The 21,800-nt window shown below is 38.9% G+C and overlaps 1 protein-coding gene across 1 annotated transcript in view; it reads right to left on the minus strand.

Moving 5' to 3' along the window:
- cdh23 (cadherin-related 23) overlaps positions 1-21,800 on the minus strand; it is a 213,815-nt gene that overhangs the window by 70,414 nt on the left and 121,601 nt on the right. Inside the window, exons 13-18 of the mRNA XM_087803328.1 lie at positions 11,456-11,520; positions 11,145-11,382; positions 8,069-8,174; positions 7,868-7,995; positions 1,984-2,056; positions 1,158-1,274 (exon numbers count right to left, since the gene is read on the minus strand). Of these exons, the coding sequence (XP_087659454.1) occupies positions 1,158-1,274; positions 1,984-2,056; positions 7,868-7,995; positions 8,069-8,174; positions 11,145-11,382; positions 11,456-11,520 (727 nt within the window). The remainder of the gene's footprint in view (positions 1-1,157; positions 1,275-1,983; positions 2,057-7,867; positions 7,996-8,068; positions 8,175-11,144; positions 11,383-11,455; positions 11,521-21,800) is intronic.

Below are 21,800 nucleotides of genomic sequence, written 5' to 3' on the forward strand. Positions count from 1 at the left end.
GTATATATATATATATATATATATATATACAGTATATATCCATTTATTTTATTTATTATACTAATTTTCGACCCGCCTACCTAATTTGCCAATTAAAAGTAGAAATAAATAAAAGACAAAATTAAAAAATAAATAAATAAATGTTGAAATAATCAAACACATAGGTGATGAAATGTCAAAATAAATAAAAGTCAAAATGTGTAAGCAAATCAATGTATATATGCACAGAAAAGCATCACTCTTCGACAAAAATAGAATCAGAAGTCATTTATGTATTTATTTAATTTGACATTCTATTATTTATTCATACTTTATGTCATTTATTGTCCTTCGTAGAGATTGTGTCTATGTATGAATTCAAATTTAAAACCAAAATAATCTTCCAATAAATATGCAACCTTTATGTACGTCATAGTACGTCATTGATTTGATTTAAAATACTTAATATTGTTTTTCTCATTTTTAATCTCGACATGTTGTCTTCGTACTGTATGTCTTTAAATATTTATAAATGAAATGTAAACAATCCCGGAAGTCCACACCTCCAAGGGATTCGTTGTATAAACAAAGTGGGGTGTTATTACAGCTGGCTGGAGGAGGAGTGAAGCCATTATTGCATCATAATGGACTCCGCTCTCGTAACCTTTTGTTCGCTGAGATTTCAGACGGGGGAGAACTTTAAGTTATAAGATGAAAACATGGTCATGATGAGGGACTCACTACATCTTGGAGAGAAAGACTTCAACATTTGAAACATGTGAGTAAGTCAAGAAAGTTTGACATTAGTTGCTCTTTATGGTTGCTGGTTTGCATCCCACTGAGTTTGTTTACCGAACTATGAAGCAGAAGTACGTACATAGTACACTGGTAGTATAGAGATGAGTATACTTGAATATATATTTCTGTAAACTTTTAAAGTTTGAATTGAGTCTGAAGAAGTTTTAAATGAGTATACTTAAGTACACTACAAGTACATATACCTTAGTAGTATTATACTTACTTAGGTATACTTGAAGAAGTGAACTTCAACTATAATACTTCACTTTTTCTCCAAAATAATTGAGAAACTTGTTTTTTAGGAAGCATGCATAACCAGTATTCTGCCAGAGTAAGTAGCTCTGGTGAACTGCACTCTGGAATACTTGAAACACACACACCTGAGCGTGAGTTGAGACGGAACTGAGACGAGCCCTCCAGGGAGTAGATGAGCGAGGCCTGGCCGAACTCCCGGGAGGCGTCCAAATCAGTGGCATTCACCAGCAGCACAGTCGCGCCTGTGGAGGGGAGCGAGAGTCAGGGAAGAAAAGACAGGAGTCCAGGGGCCACATCTGTGAAGTCTGCTGAAGAAAAAACCAAAAAGGGAAGCTTGCAGATAGACTAAGAGGCATTCACAGCTAATTTGTTCGCCGCCCAAAAAAACGACATCGGCACTCGTGCCACAGCGCTGAGTGGCATCGTGGATTAGCGGATTATCAGCATGTTTGGCAGCGGCCGGGGCTTTGGCACGAGCCTGATCAATACACCGACGGGCACAGATGAGAGGCCAAGGAGCGCCTCGGGGGCCGAAGCCCCGAGCGAAGCCGAGCAGACTCAGCAGCTCAGCACAGCTCTCCAAAAAAAAAAAAAAAAAAAAAAAAAACCCTGCTTCAGCTGGAGAAGAAAAGAGGCGGTGGAATATATCTCATTTCCCTCAAGCAAATGGAAACTAATCTATTGTCTGGGATAAAAAAGGGTCTCGCGAAATGTATTGGAATGAATATAGCAGCCAGTGAATCCGGCCCGCCGAATAGCCAATATCTGACTGGGCATTTAAAAACATTATGCAGAATCTCAACAAATAAGACAAGCGAGGCCGTGGCGAGAAAATAAAAGATTAAAAAAACACACCCTGGAGAGGGTTACGCCATGAATATGCTAACAGGAGGGCCGTTTGAAGTGCGGCGCCGTCGTCACGTGACTCGGAAGATACACGGGAACACTCACCGGCGTTGATGTTCTCGGGGATTTTGACGATGTAGGACGGTTTGCTGAACTCGGGGGGGTTGTCGTTTTCATCCTGGGGGGGACACATTATCAGCAGAGGCTTCTTTTAATGAACAGGGTTAATCCCTAATAATTGGGATTCACTGTAGTTTTGATGGATTTCGGAATAAAGTGTTTTTGTTCTCTGATGGATTTTAGATGAGCTGAGCGACTGCTTGAGACTAGGCTTGACTAGGAAAGTACTCAGAGAGCGCACACCTGCCTGAGTGTAGCACAGTTACACACATCGCACTATATATTTAGAAATAAAACAACTTTTATGATTTGAGTATTTTAGCGTCATCGAGCACATTTTTCAAGATATCATTTTTTGTTGTTGTCTGTTGTTTGGTTGTTGGTGTTGTAAAGGATCATTAAGCAAAAAAATTAATAAATAAAGCCAAAAATAATGAAAACAAAAATGTGCTTAATTATTGTTCTTTTAATCAATATTCTTAAATACATTTATCTACAAAGATGAAAATGAATGAATGAATAATAAAATATTCTCAATTTTATCATAACTATGTCGTGCTTTTCTATTAAAGTGCAGAGTATCTCTGTAAAGTAATTATATTTTGAGAAATTTTGTTGAAAAATATTTTATTTTATTTTGAGTTCAATATTTGTTTTACAGTGATTTAGTTTAATTTTGGTCTCATGAGGCCCAGATGAAAATTAACGTATGCAGACGTAAATCTGGATCATCATCAAAGTCTTGATCACATAAAAAAAAGCTCATTAAAATTAGCTCATTGCTGATAAAACATAAGAAAAAAACTAAATTAATTTAAGGTGTAAAGTTACAGCCTCATATGGTTACGTAACATAGGTGCGCAAGTAAGTAAGTAATTTTTATTTATATAGCGCTTTTCCAGACCAGGGTCACAAAGCACTTAAACAATCAAAACAATATTCAATAAAGTATATATTTTAAAGATCAAGATAAAACTGATAACACAACAGGAGTTCCAGAAAATCAAGGAAAAGCCTGAACAAATAAAAATGTCTTAAGATGTTTCTTGAAGGAGTCAGAGAGGGAGAGGAAGATCGTTCCAAAGCTTAGGAGCAACAGCCTGGAAGGATTTCTCTCCTCTGGTCCTGAGTCATGTTCAGGAACCATCAGTAGATTCTGATCCACAGACCTCAGAGCCCGAGCTGGGGTGTAAGGCTGGATCAGATCACTGATGTAAGGAGGAGTCTGACCATGAATAGATCTGAAAGTAAGAACCAGAATTTTAAAGTTGATCTTGAAAGAAACTGGCAGCCAGTGAAGAGTTTTAAGGATCTGAGAAATGTGAGTTCTTCTACTAGATCGGGTCAGAATTTTGTATTAACTGCAGGCGAGACAGCTCCTTCTTGTTAAGACATTAAAACAAACTGTTGCAGAATGTATGTACATTCTGGACTAAATTGTGGTTTTCTTACTGTTAATTTCACGTGAAATCAATTAAAACATTTATTTATGAATTGATTATAAATTGTAGATTCATTAGATTTCAGATTTGCAAAATAAAAATCAATTTACTACAGAATATTATAACTTTCATATTTTTACAATAGCTTATTATATCAGTCACAAAACCTCTTATGTTGTGTATCTGTAATTATCATTTACTTAAATATTGTGACCTATATTTTCAATTAAATACATAATCAAATCATTTCTATAGACATAAGAAGGTAACAATAACCATAAAAATTCCTAAAAAACCCAATTAAAGTCAGGTAGCTATGCGAGCGCCGAGGGATTCAATAAATCAGCCTCTTTTCTCTCCCTCTTGGTGAGCAGTTGTGTGGTTTCTCTCTGCGAGGCTCCCCACTGGGTCTCGCTGCTGAGAGACAGTAACTGGCACCATTATCTATCCGGGCACTCTGCTGCTCGGCTGCTCGCTTTTGTGTGTGATGCTGCCAGGGAGCGATAAACCCCTGTGGTGAGCCTTGACACTTTCGGGGGACAGAGAGACTAGAGAAAACAAAAAAATTTACAACTCTCCGTTTTCTTTCTGCGTCCCACAATTCTTGAACACTCCCTCCCTCAGGTGGGATATGTTGCCGAACAACAGCCCCGGCTGCCTTCTCCCACCTTGCCTCTTGCTTTTTTAGAGACGGACAACGGATGCTCGCCAGGGGCCACTTTAAGAGCCTCGAGAGTCTACTTTTTTACGACTCCGGCTCCCTCATTATCGTCGTAGTTCCGGGTTGGAATGCAAATACGGAAAATAAGCATCAAGATTAATATCGCCAGGACCTTTGCAGCGACGCTGAGTAAGAGTTTCGCGCTGAAACGCGACTGGATTTGTAATTAAAGAAAACACAGCTGTAGTTACACTGAGAGAGAAAAGGGTTTTTTACTATCTCGGAAATAGTTGACGACAGATATGAGGAGGCTTTATACGAGGATCCAACGCTTAAAAACTACGAATAAAATGTTCTTTTGTCTTCAAGAGGAGGAGCTGAGTTATTTCGATGAGTAGAATTGATAAAAACAAACACTGTCAGTCGTTGAAATGATGATTTATCTTAGAGATAATTTAACAATTACACTTTTTTTTTAAATAAACGTTGAGGAAATTAGCAAGAAATTGGAACAAATTAACATTATTTTTTTAATATATAGCAACATTAACTGCGGAGAAGATTTAATATTTAACAGTCAATAGATCCTCCTTCTTATATCTGAGCTTTTTCTAGACAACTGGTGATAATAATTGACATATTTTAATTATATACAGTATATATTTATATATATATATATTTTTTATTATATTTTTTCCTGTATTTAAAAATCAAGTAATACATTTAAGACTAAGAAAACAAAGTGTGTAAATCCTCAATAGTAAGTGAAGGTGAAGGTATAAATAAAACATATATTATATATATTAAATATAAATATATATATTTCTCAAAATCTGTGGTGTTTTGAAAACAAAAAGTTCACCATTTCTGGCGTCTACTGGAAACCACCAAAAACAAACCAATTCTGGATGAAAACAGGGCCTTTAAATGTCCAAAACCTTGGCAAAAATGACCAAAAATATCAGAATAAATTGTCTGCTATATGTTCTATCTGTAATTATAAAGGTGATGCAACACAGAAGAGTCTTTGGTTTGGTCTGAAGATGATCATGAGCTTTTATTACGCTCACACTTGACAATAATTTGACATTATAGAGTATCCAGGGATGTATCTTTTGGCTCCTGGGAGAGCTTCCTGTTACACACTTCATCAACACCAGCAGACAATTACTTTGTAATATTCTGCTTTAAATCAGGTTTGGACAAATACAAGTTTGGTCCAAACATTTAATCAATTAAATATTAAACTTTTGTCTGTTAAGTCCAAGTATGTGTTGTCTCTGCTGTCCACTGGTCATTTGCTGCCCATTATAATGGAAGTATTTCTTTAAGATACTCTCTGGCCAATAACGATGCAAAAATCAGTTATATTTGGTTACAATGAAAGGTGTATCTGTGACAGCTGGTGTTTATACTACTGACTAGGAGGGAAGTCTGCGTCTCTTGCTTTTGCTGCTGCCCTCTCGACCTGAAGTCAGATATGAGGAATGCAAGAAGACAAAAAACACAAAAGAGACTCGACCGTAAATCAATTTTTTGCAGTAATGGTAGCAAGATTTATTCCTCCACTCTTCCTTTTAGAGGTATTAAGTAGTATCCGGGACGAATTTGAGTGGCAACAGGTGTTGTTAACTAAAAATAAAAGTTTTAAATTTTAAGATTACAACTGTATGAATCATTTATTTGAGTTCATGAAGTCAGTGTTACCAAGGACCTGGACAACACTGGCTGCCTATGTGGGATTCAAACTCTCAACCTTGTACTCATGAATAAACAGGAAAGAAAGGTAATACTAACTATTGCTAGGACGGGTGACCGAGAGTAAAATCAGAGAAGGAAGAAATTTGGCATGATTTTAACCACAGCAGCGATAAAAAAAGAAGCAAAATTCCTACGAGGCGACTTGTTTTTCCTTTCATTTCCTCTCAGGTAATGGAAATGAAAGGTTATTTTTATCACACGTCGTCAGCAACCGATCACTGTCGGCTCTGACTGCAGAGGAGAAGCTTCCACTCGTCGTCTGAGCGAAGCACTGGAAGGTCAATGAAGTGGAATGCATGTCGGAGGACGCTGATAAATAAACACATTTTCACATCATGCACTGTTCAGTGAGGAGGCCAGGAGAGGATCCCACCGAACCCTCCACCATTCAGAGGGTCTTGAATCAGACCTTTAGGAAGAGAACGTGTCTCGTCTGTAGATACTTCTTCTCCAAATATTAACTGACACAGTTTGGGTCGAGCATTCCTCTAATAAGAAAAGGTTCTCTCCAGGTTTGTGTCTTTTTTATATCCATGTTTTTCTCTGGTCAAATCAAACTGTCTTGCACTTAAGTACGTAATTATTGACTGTAAAATGACATGCAACAAAAACACAGAAGGTTGGTGGAAGAATAGCTGTTGCTTCTATTAAATGTTTTCTTAAAGAAGGAAAATTTGATCTTTTCCGATGACCTCACTTCTTTTTAATGATGTGGGAAAAGATGCAGCTGCAGAGATGAGTTCACTGAGAGGGACTGAGACCAAGAGAGAGTATATTTGTTATAGAAGGCGAGCTGGACAGTGTTGATTCACACTTTAGATTGAATAATAAAATCAAACAATTGATATTCTTCAATTTAATTACATTTATATTCTTTTATTATATGATTATTTTATGCAATTTTTCATATTATTATTATTTTTTATAAATATATACTTTTTATTCTGCAATGTAATCACCATCAAAATAAACCCCTGTGTTGTTTTAACAACAATGGCATTAAGAGTTTTTTTTATTTCAGTCCTGAAGTAAAAGTTTATTTTTTAGTAAAGAAAACCCTTCTTTTTTTTTTACTGATCGCATATTATTTTAGAATATCTTTAGGGCTTCATTTTATTATGTCGTTTCTGGTTATTAAAAGAAAATATGATGAACAAATGTATCATATTAGTTAGTTAACTTTTAGTTGTGTTGTCTTTGTCATTACCTTATTAATATTCAACATTACTGTGAGTTTTTGATCAAAAAAACTCACAGTAATGTTGAATGATAACATTGAAAATGCAGCTATTCTAGGACAAAAACATACAAATCTACTTTCATGAAATTAAAATAACTCTCCCTTAGTACATTAAGAAAGAGTAAGAACAAAAGTAAGTTCAGATTTGCTACAGACTCTCTCTCTCTGTACTTGTAAAAAAAAGGGTTTAGATTTAATGGATTTCAAGAAAGTTACACAACAACTCTTAAGAAAGGATTTTGTAAGAACTCATTATTATCCTAAATTACTCTTTACATTACAACAGTCGACCGAGGTTGATCTTGGACCAATTATAACCCTAACTCAGATAAGTGTGTTGAACTCTTTTCGTTTTATGGTTTACATCAGATCTGTTGCGGCCCTTTGACTGTATTTTTGTGGCCCTTAAGAGGTCAAAGATAATGTAGAAACAAACAATTTTATTGCGTATTCATTTTGATAATTCATTAATATACTCTAAGTATGACTATAGTTTTTAATTTAAGGACTTTTTTTTACTTTTGGAGTATTTATTGCCTCTCAAAAATGTTTTCAGAGAATTTAAAAAATGGGAAAAATTCGATTTTATGTTCGATTTAAATACAATAAAATGATAATTTTAGCATTTTGCTTGGTTTTATTACTTGCATTTATACTTTTAACTCCTTATATTTTTGCTTGATGGCTTCTCACAACCGCCACTGTATGAAAAGTGGCCCCTGAGGACATTTAATTGGTTTCACAGGTTGGTTCAAATGTACTCACAATGACCTCCACGGTCACAGACACCGTGTTGTTCAGGGCCGGGTTCCCCCCGTCTTTGGCCATCACCGTCAAGTCTATGATCCCGTTGGGGACGCGCTCGTAATCCAGAGGTCGGACCACGCTGATCACTGTCCGGGGGGGGTGGGGGGGGGCGAGAGCATCAGAAGAGGTTCGTGTGGTGGGTTGAGGGGGGCGTCATACCTGCGTAGCCCTCCACCATGATGATGCTGAAGAACTCCGGGAAGGCGGAGGCTGAGCTGATGGTGTACGTCAGGATGTTGTTGGGAGGCGAGTCCTCATCCGTCGCCTGCGGGGGGGTAGGGGGGGGGGGGGGACAGCGGAGAGGGAAGAGCAGTCGCTTAAAACATATGCTCCGGTGACAGTCGAAGAATCCACAGAGAGTAACTTGAGCAAGAAAAAGAAGGACTCGTCGCAGGACAGGCCCTGGACACGTCGTGCATGTGTGTGTGTGTGCGTGCGCACGTGTGCAGGCGTCAAGCTGTCGCCGAGCACGGCGGAGATTAGACTTGATTTTTGGCCATTAGCGAGGACAGACATCAATTTCAGAAGGAACACCAGCAGAGCAAAGACAAGCCAAAAAAAAAAACAGGACGGATGAAACCCGAGCAGGATTAATCCAACGACAACAATGGCGACGCCCACTCGTCGCTCCAGACTTGGCTGTAGCGTAAACGTGATTCATCTGGCTGTGAGGAGACTTCGTCGGGGGCCTCAAAGGCATCAGTCGACGCCGGACAGGTTGTCAAAACAGTCCCTGTTCCGTGACAAAATGCCAAAAAATGTCTACGAAAGCCACCTTCCCACACAGCTTCTTTACGAAAAGCTCCGGCGATTATGATATCGCAACTTTGGACACCTCGAGAGGAGGTTCTCCAGCAGCACTTTTGAAAAGTGTTTTTTGAAAACCACTCCAACTTAAACACTCTTTTTCCTTGGGTACGAGTTCGCTTGCTGACACGTCGCACGGCTCGGTTCCCCCTCTTTCTTCGGGGCAGCTTATTCATATCGCCCGACATTTTAGACTAATCAAACACAGCGAGCCGAGCGTTTAGACCAATCATTGGGCTCGGCTCCGAAGAGGGTGAACGCCGGCGCCGTGCCCACTGCCCCGGGGGACATAATGGTGTTTCTCTCAAGGGTGCAATCACAGTAAACTGCTGAGCCATTAGTTACCAGCCTACCTGTGAACCTGAGCCCCGGATCGTGGCAGTGACTGATGGCCAACAAACTGTGGCAAACAATACTCCTGAAACAAACTTCATTACTCGGGGTGCAGAGGCAGCGCTTGACGTGGCCGTAGTCGGAATTCTTGTTTCTTAATGTCGCAGAGATTTAAACAGATGAATAAAAGCTACATTTTATTACGAATCTTAATGCTAGATTTGACAAAGATGGTAAAAAATAGGAGAATATATAACAATATCTACAATATTGATGGTCTGATGAAGCTTCATGAAGCAGTGTCATGTTGTTCAGAGGTCAGTAGGTGGCGCCATCAGTTTAAAAAGGATGTGATGTTTTAATAACGCAGACACCGCCATCTAGTGGACTCTGAAAATAATGACACTGCTTCATGAAGCTTCATCACTTATCTACAACATGACAGTAAACTGATGCTTTCCCAAAATCCACCTGAGAAAAATAAGAGCCGTAATTGGGCAAAGTCATATGAGTTTATAAATGCTAAAAAAAGTTCAAACTAATGATTTTGTAATATTTCCTTACAGTTAACGGTCGGAGAAATTGCCCCATTAAGTAATAATAATAATCTCAATATTAATTATTCAACTTGGATTGTCTGTTTTATGTGGTAAAAGTCATATTGTTGAGAATTAAATAAACTTGTAATTCACAACGTATTGATACGTATTTTTGTAATGGAGTTCATTTAAATCATATTAACATGGTCGGGGTTCTTACAGCGTAAAGTGATAGTTCACCTAAATTTCATATTGCACTAAATTTTCTACTCACCCTCATGTCTTCAGAGTAAATGAATTCCCTTTTTTTTTGAAGTGACATGCAGTCCATGGTCCTGAACAGGGCTCACATTTCTTCGTCTAAAAAAAACTTAAATCATCAAAACAACTTCAAACTGTTAGTCTGTAGTGTCCTTCTTGTAATGACCTCTCGATATAAAAAAGAAAAAGGAAAATGTGTCTATATCTTAAGCTTTGAGCTCCAAGTGTTTCGGGTCTAAGTAGCATTTTAGCTTTTTAGCTTCTGCTACAAACAAGTTTAAAATATAGACTTGTTTAAATTTGTGGAGGCTTCAATATAAGATGGACATTACAGACGAGCAGTATGGAGGTATTTGGATGTTTTTAAGTGTCTTTTTTCAGACGAGGAAAAGTGGGCAGAGTTCGCTACCGTCATTTAGACAATCATGTGCATGAAAATTATTGCAATTTGGATTTTGTGTGAACGAAAGCAATACATTTAAGACTTACTTTTTAAAGCTCATTTGAAATGTATCTTTTATCCCAAATGGAAAAATAAAAACATAAATTCAGAACTCGATGAGTTAATTCCGCTGAAAATCTTCTTTAAACCCCATTGTGCTTATTTTGAAAATACCTCTCACACCACGAAGAAAAAAGTTGGTCGAACAGACAAAGTTCATGTAAACTTACCATGTTTGGATGGACTTGTGGCAAATAATAATAATAAGACACATTACATTGTGTCGATGCCTTTACTATATGAAGGGAGCATGTCTGAGAGCGCATGTCTGCTACTGCAGCCGCAACACAATGAGATTTTCAAAATAACCACAAAAAAAATTGTGCAGGAATTGAACCAGCAATTTATATATTAAAGTATTAAAGGTATTTCAAGGCCACAAATTCATACATTAATTTAGTATTTTATGGCCACAAATTAGTATGTATAACTGTTTTTGTTTTACCATAACATGTCACAGGCTCCAGTTAAATTATAAAAAAAAATGTTTTATGTTCTCACCTCATATAACTGTACCTCGGAGAAACAAACTGCAACAAAATGTTTGTTCTGAGGCTCTACATTTCTGCTTTGAATCGGCGAGATGGTGCTTTTTAAGAACGGCCGCTGAAAAACTCCTTTCCTTTGATTGACTGACAATTTCAAAAACTTCAATTCTAGCATTTTTTTGCTACTAGAATAGATCTGATGTCTGATAATGTAAGGAAATGACAACTTAACTGTAATCAATCATCTATATTTAACACACATTTCAAATAGTCACTTGATTAACTGATAAGAGAGAAGGACTCACCCTGATCCGAGCCACCGGCTGGACGGCCTGTTCGTTCTCCCTCAGCGAACCCACGTACGCCTCCTTCTGGAAGAGCGGCGCGTTGTCGTTGATGTCCAACACGTTGACGCGGATCCGCCCCGTGGTCTCCTCCCCACCTCCGTCCCGGGCCAGCACGGTCAAGGTGAAGCGACGCATCAGCTCGTAGTCCAGGCCGGCCCGGAGGATCACCCAGCCATTCTTAGCGTCCAAAGTAAACCTGGGGGGGGGGGGGGGAAAGGGAGTAATAGTTGAAATAATTCACATTAGATGGATTTGATGCTTTGACTCACTGGTCTGGTTCATCGCTGAAGAAGTATCGCACAACCCCGAACGTGCCGGCGTCTCCATCTGTCGCCTGTTTATGGAGATAAAAGAAAGTTGAATCATTCAACACTCGTTCATTGAATATTGAAACGACAACGATTATTATTTTAAACATCATTTTTTATTGATGGATTCAGCTCTGTATTGTGGAGTTTGCTCACAGAGGGTTTTCGTTTCACTGCCCAACCGTCCTTGTACTATCAGGATTAAAGTTCTTCAAACAAAAAAAATAAACATGTTTCGAGGCTGCATGTTCTTGAGTCTGGTGTTGCTTTGATGCTGACATTGGGACACGATGGTAAGTCTTTGTCTCACATGGTAGCTTAGCTACGGCGAAAATAGTAGAGGACAATTTTCTTTGCTAACAGAAAGACAGAAAATAGACAAAAGAAAACCAAATCAAAAACCTGTAGTTTTGCTTTCTGTGAAGTCAGACTATGTAAATTCATCCGTCCATCCATCTGGTTTCTGTCCTATCAATGATCTTGGTACCGGGTTCTCTCAGTCTCACATGGCCTCGGTGGTCCAGAAGAAAGATGTGTCCAGAAATGCAGCTTTTTTTTTTGGTCTGGTTCTCAAAAATTCAGTTTTGGTTTGGAGTTTGTGGAGTCTTGACTATATAGTAAGTTTGCGTTTCTTTAAAGAACTGATGATTTGAAGAAATCTGACAACTCAAAAATCCGTTAGGTTACTAAAAATAACCAATTTACTTTTGTAAGTAAGTAAGTAATATAAATGTATAGAGCGCTTTTCGAGACCAGGGTCACAAAGCGCTTAAACAATAAAAACAATACTCAATACAATATATACTTAAAAGGTCAAGATAAGACTAAGAAAAACACAGGAGTTCCAGAAAATCATGGAAAAGCCTGAACAAATAAAAATGTCTTGAGATGTTTCTTGAAGGAGTCAGTAGATCATCAAACACAGATAGAGAGGAAGATCGTTCCAAAGCTTAGGAGCAACCGATTTCCAGAAGCGTGTTCAGGAACCATCAGTAGATTCTGATCCACAGACCTCAGAGCCCGAGCTGGGATGTAAGGCTGGATCAGATCACTGATGAAAGGAGGAGTCTGACCATGAATAGATCTGAAAGTAAGAACCAGAATTTTATAATTGATCCTGAAAGAAACTGGCAGCTAGTGAAGAGTTTTAAGGATCTGAGAAATGTGAGTTCCTCTACTAGAGCGGGACGGAATTCTCGCTGCAGAGTTTTGTATTAACTGCAGGTGAGACACCTCATTTGAGACAGTGGCGAGACAGTGTTTTTTTTGCCTTTGAAACAATGCAAATCCAAAAGACAACTTGCTCAAAAGTTAAGCCTAACTAAACCATACACAGGCACATGGACTTACCAAAAAGAAAGCAGCCCACTGGTTGATTTCTAATGTAAGTAGGTAATTGTTATTTATAGAGCACTTTTCCAGACCAGGGTCACAAAGCGCTTAAACAATAAAACAATATTCAATAAAGTATATACTTTAAAGGTCAAGATAATAGGTAGAGTCGTGGTCCACTCACACAATAAAAGTTTATAGTTTCTTTATTATACAACAAGATGGGATGTTTCCCGAAACATTTTCACTTGTGCTTGTGGCGCTGTTGCTTTGCGTTACATTCTCCCCCTCATTCGCATTGTTTGATTAACTACCGTCTGTCAATCACACAAACACGTGACTGGATAAGTTGTGAAGCAGACACTGAAGTCACCGCTGGGCTTTGACTGCGTTGACACCTGACGGCGCGGAGACTGTCAATAGAGATGTTGATCATGACCAAATGAAGACGTGTCTACAGGAGCGCTTGAAAATGACACCTGACTCTTGTTCCTCCAGATGCTACTGACGTCTTTACGATGGCGTCTGCAGCTCCACCTCCAAGTTCTGAGGCGTTAATTGGACGAAAGTCATCAGGGAGGAAGATTCTTTAAGACCCGGCGTTTCCTTAAAAAAGATGAGAAAATCCACCTTCTGTCATCTGTTTTTTTTTTTTGCAGACGCAGAAAACATTTTTTTTTTTTCTCCAGGACTTCCTGTACTTTATGAAACGCTACATTAATGCCATCCGTCTTTTGGCGACCACGTGACGGGGAGCACGACGAGGATCGTGTCAGCGCTGATGGATCGTGGGCCGCGGCGCCCGTTTGTAATGGAGTTTCACACCGATGGCTCCGCGGCCTGAAACTTGTCGGCGCGCCGTCGAACCGGGACGACGGTCACCGCGACTGGACGTGAGCGAGCTGACTTCACACGACCCGACATCGCGTCTTGTCATGTCGTCGAGTCTCAGTCAGTGCCTACGTTCTCTCCCACACCGATGGAACGTCTCTGTTTTCTACCTCTTTCTCAACAACAAAAAAAAAAAATGGCAGCCTCACGATTCCACTAACAGCCTCCATCGGGTCGCCCTGGACCGTAAATCGATGTCTTTTTTTTTCTTTTTTTCTTCTTTTCGACGTCCAAATGGCCCTCACTTTGTTGTCAAGTGTTCTGAAACGTGTAGAGAAAAGGACGCTAAAAGCAACCCCGGCGCCGTTTGGAACTCCGGTCAGGTTCTCATATTAACCTTAAAGGTTCCCTTCTGTTGTGCTTTGATGACCTCATCATTTACTGCCTCTCAACCGCTTCCCTCCTTCTCTCTCCTGCTGTATTTATTCTCCTCCTCCTTTATCTCCTCGGCGCTTCAGTCTTTACTTTCCCCCTCAACCTCCCTCAACCGCTCTAATATCTCTCTCGGCACACACTCTCCTTCCACCCTTCCTTTCGCTCCCTCTCTCCCAGGTGAGTGACAGGCCCATAAGTGCTCCAATGATAGCGGTGGGGGTGTTAGCGTGACAGCTATCGAGGCGGTGACAGCGGCCCGGCTCCATCAGGGAGCTCCGAGTGGATCCCGCGGACCAGACCCCTCTCTCTCGGCATCACGACAGACGAGAGTCGGGGAGAGAGGGGAAAATAAAAGGAAAGAGAAGGTGATAACCATCTCCCCCCCCCCCCCCCCCTCCATCATTCATCAACACGCTCCCTTTCTCCCAACAAACAATCATCATGACAGTGCGGACCAGTCACTTTGCCGACTGCTCACCAAAGACTTTTTAACTTTATATATGAAAGGTGGAGATTATTGGTCCGTGTGAGGATTTGCTGTGACTTAATACCGCAGGTCTGGATCCATTTATTCACTCTTTTTCTTGGCGGACTATTTTGGGTGAGATTGAAAAGATAGTAATGAAAAAAAACAAAGCATTATGACGAGAGGTTACTGACAACAGTCGCTCAAATATAACCAAGTTTGCAAGAATTGCATAAACAAGAAGATATAAGGATCATTCTACTTTTACTAAGCATTTTTTTCCATCTCAGGCATCATTATCTATTATAATAACAATGTTATTGTGACATTCACACTATTTAAGAAAGATGTGTTCAGTAAAAAAAAACACACGTCAATACCTACGGCATTAATCTTTACTAATATTGTGTCTCTGGAGTCGTATTTTATTTAGCAGATGAATCCATATTCACCACTCATTAAAGAACACATTTCACTACAGTTAAGAAATATAATATTTATAAAAAAGATTGTTTTTATGTCGTTAAAATGTCCTTTATTGGATATGAGCCACTATAAATATTGCATTTAATTGTAGCATTACAGGAAACGGATATGTATAGATACTTTGCCTTTATGAAAAAAGGATATAAAAGATGAAATTAAGCAGTTCAATAATAATTTTAATTAATCAAATTAAATAATTGCTCTGGATCATCACCTGAAAAAACAGTGTCTTTGAAAAATCCCGAATGTGTAAAAACAGGGAATTCAGTATGAATCATGAAAACCTATTTTGTTTTTCTAGGAAATTATAATAAAGCATAAAAATAGATTTTACCAATAAAATGTGTAATGAAACATTATAAATTATAAAAAATTATAAAAATATCAATTTAAATTAATTGTTAGCTGATAAATTCCACACAAGACCTTACAAACATGGAGAATTGTTCATTGTAACACATGTTTATATTTTCTTCAACTGAGAAAAATCTCTAAACTTAGGAAAATGATGTCACAACATGATATGGAGCTTGTAATCCATGCGTTTCTTTTCTTTTAGACTATTGTCACAGTTTATTTTTGTGTCTAAACAAGAAGGATCTGTCTCGCCTGCAATTAATACAAAACTCAGCGAGAATTCTGACCTGCTCTAGTAGAAGAACTCACATTTCTCCGATCCTTAAAACTCTTCACTGGCTGTCAGTTTCTTTCAGGATCAACTTTAAAATTCTGGTTCTTACTTTCAGATCTATTCATGGTCAGACTCCTCCTTACATCAGTGATCTGATCCAGCCTTACACCCCAGCTCGGGCTCTGAGGTCTGTGGATCAGAATCTACTTATGGTTTCACACACACGGTTCAGGACCAGAGGAGAGAAATCCTTCCAGACTGTTGCTCCTAAGCTTTGGAACGATCTTCCTCTCCCTCTGTGTTTGATGATCTACTGACTCTTTCAAGAAACATCTTAAGACATTTTTATTTGTGGCATTAAATTCTATCATCTGATCCGTACTTTAAGGTGAATCTTCTGACTGCAGCAGGAAGAAAGTTGCAAATGCTAAAGAGTAGTGAAGTGTCACAGTCGGCTATTCAGATTGAACCCAGACACAACTTGTTTAGGAGTCTCTGCACAGAGAGCGAGCGCATGGCTGATTGGCAATATAAAGTCGGCGAACCCCAGGGTCTTCAGGCTCTAACTACAAAGGAGAAATTAGTTCTCAGTTGACCAGTTTGGTTAAATGATGTGTTTCTTCCCTTCAGAGAGGTGAGGCTGGCAGGAGAACACACCACTGTGCTTTTGTGTGTGTGTGTGTGTGTTGTAATCTGATACAAATTCATGAAAACATCCAAACATTTTCAGATGAAACTAGTGACAAGTCAAGTGATGACAACTACCTTAAAAATCATATACACTGATTAAAAAAAAACACACCACTGTGCATGTGTGTGTGTTTGTGTGTGTATGTGTGTGGGGGTGTGTGTGTGTGCGTGTGTGTGTGGGTGTGTGTGTGTGTGTGTGTGTGTGTGTGTGTGTGTGTGTGTGGGTGTGTGTGTGTTGTAATCTGATACAAATTCATGAAAACATCCAAACATTTTCAGATGAAACTAGTGACAAGTCAAGTGATGACAACTACCTTAAAAATCATATACACTGATTAAAAAAAAACACACCACTGTGCATGTGTGTGTGTTTGTGTGTGTGCGTGTGTGTGTGTATGTGTGTGTGTGTGTTTGTGTGTTGGTGTGTGTGTGTGTGTGTTGAAATCTGATACAAATTCATGAAAACATCCAAACATTTTCAGATGAAACTAGTGACAAGTCAAGTGATGACAACTACCTTAAAAATCATATACACCGATTAAAAAAAAACACACCACTGTGCATGTGCGTGTGTTTGTGTGTGTGCGTGTGTGTGTGTGTGTGTGTGTGTGTGTGTGTGTGTGTGTGTGTGTGGGTGTGTGTGTTGAAATCTGATACAAATTCGTGAAAACATCCAAACATTTTCAGATGAAACTAGTGACAAGTCAAGTGATGACAACTACCTTAAAAATCATATACACTGATAAAAAAAACAAACACTTGCGTTTGCATTTATGTTGCATTCGTGTTGTTTTTGCATTGCTTTTCATTTGCACTGTTTATGTGTTTTATTTTTGAGTTGCATTTGCTTTGCTTATGTGTTTACATTGCTTTTGCGTTGCTTATGTGTTTGTGTTGCTTATGTGTTTACGTTTCTTATGTATATGCATATGTAATTCGGTACCAGGTCACTAAACAACAATACTTAATATTTGAAATATTTGAAAGGCAAAGAAACTTAAACTTTTATACTTAAACGCTGCTTTAGAATCTATAATATTTGTGGATTTCTTCTTTATTTGCATATTTATAAGACGGTTTTTTTATATGAAGGCTGCTCAACATTATTTAAATGTATAATCATTTGTATATTTTTGCATCTATATGGAAAACTCTTTGAATGTGAAATGATTGATTGTTTCTTTTCTTTATTCAATAAAGTTGTGTACTTCAAAGTAAAGGCTTCCTTTACTTTAACCATGGTATAGAAAAATGATCGATCAAAGAACTACACACAATTTACACACAAATACCAAATACTCTAATCAACAACGCTAACCTTAAAAAATAGTGGTGGATTTATTTAAAGAGTGGGCAGGATAGACATTTTCTATCTGGAAATGAGGTGGAATTTTCAATTGATTGGTCTCTAAAATGATTCTGAAGAAGCAGGAAAAAAATCCAATTATTGTCTGTGGAAACAGTGATGACCCCCCAGTTCAAACCCCGTCGACCCCCATCTCTTTCATCCGGAACACAACACTCAAGAGCAGCTGAATGAACGCACACGTTGAGCGTTTGTGACAACAGCTGGAAACACCTCTTGTGTTCTTCTCAATGCAAGAAGGTGTTTCATCTGATCTCGGCTTTTGTTTGTCATGAAGCAGGTTCAAGATTTTTCGGATGATTTTGATTTTTTTCCCATCGATACAAGTGTTGAGATGCATGTGTGAACGGGTCGTACAGAGCTAACTATCTATAATCAAGAATAAAATGAGATCTTATCACAAGTATTGATTATTGGAGGTTTTCAATCAAAGGTGTTGAACACCAGGGACGGCTGGAGATATTCAGCTCGGATCTTAAATCCTTCAGATGGATTTAGAGTGATGACAGGAACGGATCATAAGATTTCAACTAAAGGTTTAATAGACTTTAATGTTGATTCATATGGTAATAAACTCACTTTTATACAGTCTTTCTTACTTCTATAATTAAAGGTTTTATAGACTCAACCCTTGAGTTGTCTCTGGGTCAAGGTGACCTTAAAACAAATGTGTTTGTGGTATCCCTTGTGTTGTCTTTGGGTCAAGATCACCCGAAAACAAATGGGTTTGTGGTATCCCCTATGTTGTCTCTCGGTCAAGGTGACCTGAAAACAAATGTGTTTGTGGTATCCTTTGTGTTGTCTCTGGGTCAAGGTGACCCAAAAACAAATGGGTTTGTGGTATCCCTTGTGTTGTCTCTGGGTCAAGATGACCCGAAAACAAACGTTTTTGTGGTATCCTATGTGTTGTCTTTGGTTCAAGGTGACCAGAAAACAAATGTGTTTGTGGTATCCTTTGTGTTGTCTCTGGGTAAAGGTGACCCAAAAACTAATGTGTTCATGGTATCCTTTGTGTTATGTCTGGGTCAAGGTGACCCAAAACCAATATGTTTGTGGTATCCCTTTTCTTGTCTCTAGGTCAAGGTGACCCGAAAACATACGTGTTTGTGGTATCCTTTGTGTTGTCTCTGGTTCAAGGTGACCTGAAAACAAATGTGTTTGTGGTATCCCTTTGTGTTGTCTCTGGGTAAAGGTGACCGGAAAACAAATGTTTTTGTGGTATCCTTTGTGTTGTCTTTGGGCCCAGTGACCCGAAAACAAATGGGTTTGTGGTATCCCTTGTGTTGTCTCTGGGTCAAATTGACATGAAAACAAATGTGTTTGTGGTATCCCTTGTGTTGTCTTTGGGTGAAGATGACCCGAAAACTAATGTGTTTGTGGTATCCTTTGTGTTGTCTCTGGGTCAAGTTGACCTGAAAACAAATGTGTTTGTGGTATCCTTTTGTTGTCTCTGGGTAAAGGTGACCAGAAAACAAATGTGTTTGTGGTATCCTTTGTGTTGTCTCTGGGTAAAGGTGACCCGAAAACTAATGGCACCAGGCACATGTAGGGATTTAGTGAGAGTGCACGGAACAACATTTTATAATACAAAAAAAAAGGTTCTTTTTTTTATAATGGTGTGTAGAAGCTGGAAACAAGAAAGTCCTTATATCCAATTAGCTTTCGTTAACACACTGTTTATTTTGACATGTCAAACCTGACACACCTACGCTCTCACTGCTCGGCCAAAATGACACTGACAGAACAAATTATTGAAGATTGAAGTACACGTTTAATTTAAAAATACACTGCAATTATGTTGCGAATAAACAAGCTTGTGTCAAAAACTCTTCACGTTCACTATAATTTTTGTACGAGGTCTGTCACGTGATCGCCACCTCCTGTCCGACTTAGCTCGTCGTCACTGTAGATAAATGCTAAAATATGTTAATGAATGTATAAATTCAAATGGTAGGCTTAAGTGTAGGGCCTGGTGAAGGTTGATGGGGTCATAACTGTGTTTCTTTTGTTATTCCTAGAAACATTTATTCTCTTTTTTAGTTCCGTATTTTTACTAGTTGATAGCTGGTAAAATAGCATAGCTGAAATTATGTAATGCATAAAAAAACTGTCACTGACCCAAGGTTTTAAAGCTCATCCACAGAAGTTTAGCAAATATAGTTGAGGCTATAGAAACTAAAACAACTTCAGCTGTCCGTCAACCACTCCCCGTATTATGCATATTTAGTAAAACTGATCAAGTGGCTAATAAACATTAGCTCTGAGGCTAATAACATTAGCTCTTAGGCTAATAAACATTAGCTCTGTGGCTAATAAATGTTAGATCTGAGGCTAATAAACATAAGCACTGTGACTAATAAACGTTAGCTCTGAGGCTAATAGTTCCTAGCTCTGTGACTAATAAACATTAGCTCTGAGTCTAAAAAATGTTAGCTCTGAGACTAATAAACATTAGCTCTGAGTCTAATTAACATTAGCTCTGAGTCTAATTAACATTAGCTCTGAGGCTAATAAACATTAGCTCTGAGGCTAATAAATGTTAGCTCTGAGGCTAATAGTTTCTAGCTCTGTGGCTAATAAACATTAGCTCTGAGGCTTATTAATATTAGCTCTGAGGCTAATAAACATTAGCTCTGGGGCTAATAAATGTTAGCTCTGAGGCTAATAGTTTCTAGCTCTGTGGCTAATAAACATTAGCTCTGAGGCTAATTAACATTAGCTCTGAGGCTAATAAATATGTGTAGTTTATCACCTTAAAGGGCAACTAAATAGTTTATTTAGGTGTCCTTTAAAAAGATCTTTGACCTCTTTTGTACTTATCCGTATGTGTCTGTTTACACAAAACTTTTTTAGATCGAAATCTCGTTTTACCATAACTCCACCCACTCTGCTGTTATTGGTCAAACATCGAGGTTTGTCGCCGCTCACAAATAATCCTGGAAGGGTCTCGTTGTACAAACAAAGCAGGGCCTGATTACAGCTGGCCCCGGAGAAGGAGTGAAGCCGTTACAACGCCATAATGGACTTCGCTTTCTCTCGTAACCTCTCGTTCGCTGTGATTTCAAACATGACGTGACTTCCAGTCTGTCTCCCTCAAGTGGACACTTGATGAACTGCAACGACGAAGTACGAAGATGAAAGTGGTTTAAACTATTCATCTGTCAAACTGAATCTGTACGTGAATGAACAGCATCCGCGTGTCAGCCTTTGACACGGAAACCAAACGTACCGTCCAGCATTACAGCTCCACAATTCAGAAATATAATCATTTTAAACATTTAGCGACACGGAGTATCTCAATGTCACGGGCTTCCATCTCCCCTCTCGTGCGATCGGGAAAAAGCGCCTGCAGGGACTGATGGGAGTGTTGTGTGTTTTTTTAACGGCGGACACTTGAGCGTAATGGCGAAGCGTTACGTTTACGACTTGCTTTATTTCTCTGAACCATTAACAAGCAGGTGGGGGTGCTCACAGCGACCACTACCTGCTGCTGAACCTTAGAACAGCTGGTTTTTTTCTATATCGTCCTGACCAACACTTTTAAAAAGTCACACACACACACACACACCTTGATTATAACACATGACAATTGTATATATGACTTAATAACGTGCATGTTAAAGAGGATTAATTCCATTTTTTAAGCTGGTGTGGTTTCAATAAACTCGTCCCAAACCACGTGTGGACCGACACCAACAGCTGTGAAGTGAGCGATAAAGAAAATAGTGCGACACAGAACTTTATTGGATGCGTAAGCTACTGAAACAATTTGAGCTGCCAGAGAGAAGGCTTAAAGCAGAGCTCTGTGTCTGGCAGCTTTACTTTGCCGAAAGGCCTTTGTCCTCCCCCTCGCTTTCTGTCTCCGTCCTCGATGATAAAGCGAAGAGATTAGCCGGAGAACACGCAAGATGTCGAGAGTAAAGACTGAACTGTGACGTGCTTCATGCATGTTTGTTGGCTTCGGCGGGCGTGATCAGATTTCATCAGAGAGAAGTCTTATTTAGAACTGACCAGCACTCGGTCGTGAACTCTTGCTTTTACTACATTTGTAAAAAAAAAAAGGTTTTGT

The sequence above is a fragment of the Callionymus lyra genome, chromosome 11 (assembly GCF_982586985.1).
Source record: "Callionymus lyra chromosome 11, fCalLyr1.hap1.1, whole genome shotgun sequence".
In the NCBI taxonomy this organism is placed as follows: Eukaryota; Metazoa; Chordata; class Actinopteri; order Syngnathiformes; family Callionymidae; genus Callionymus; species Callionymus lyra.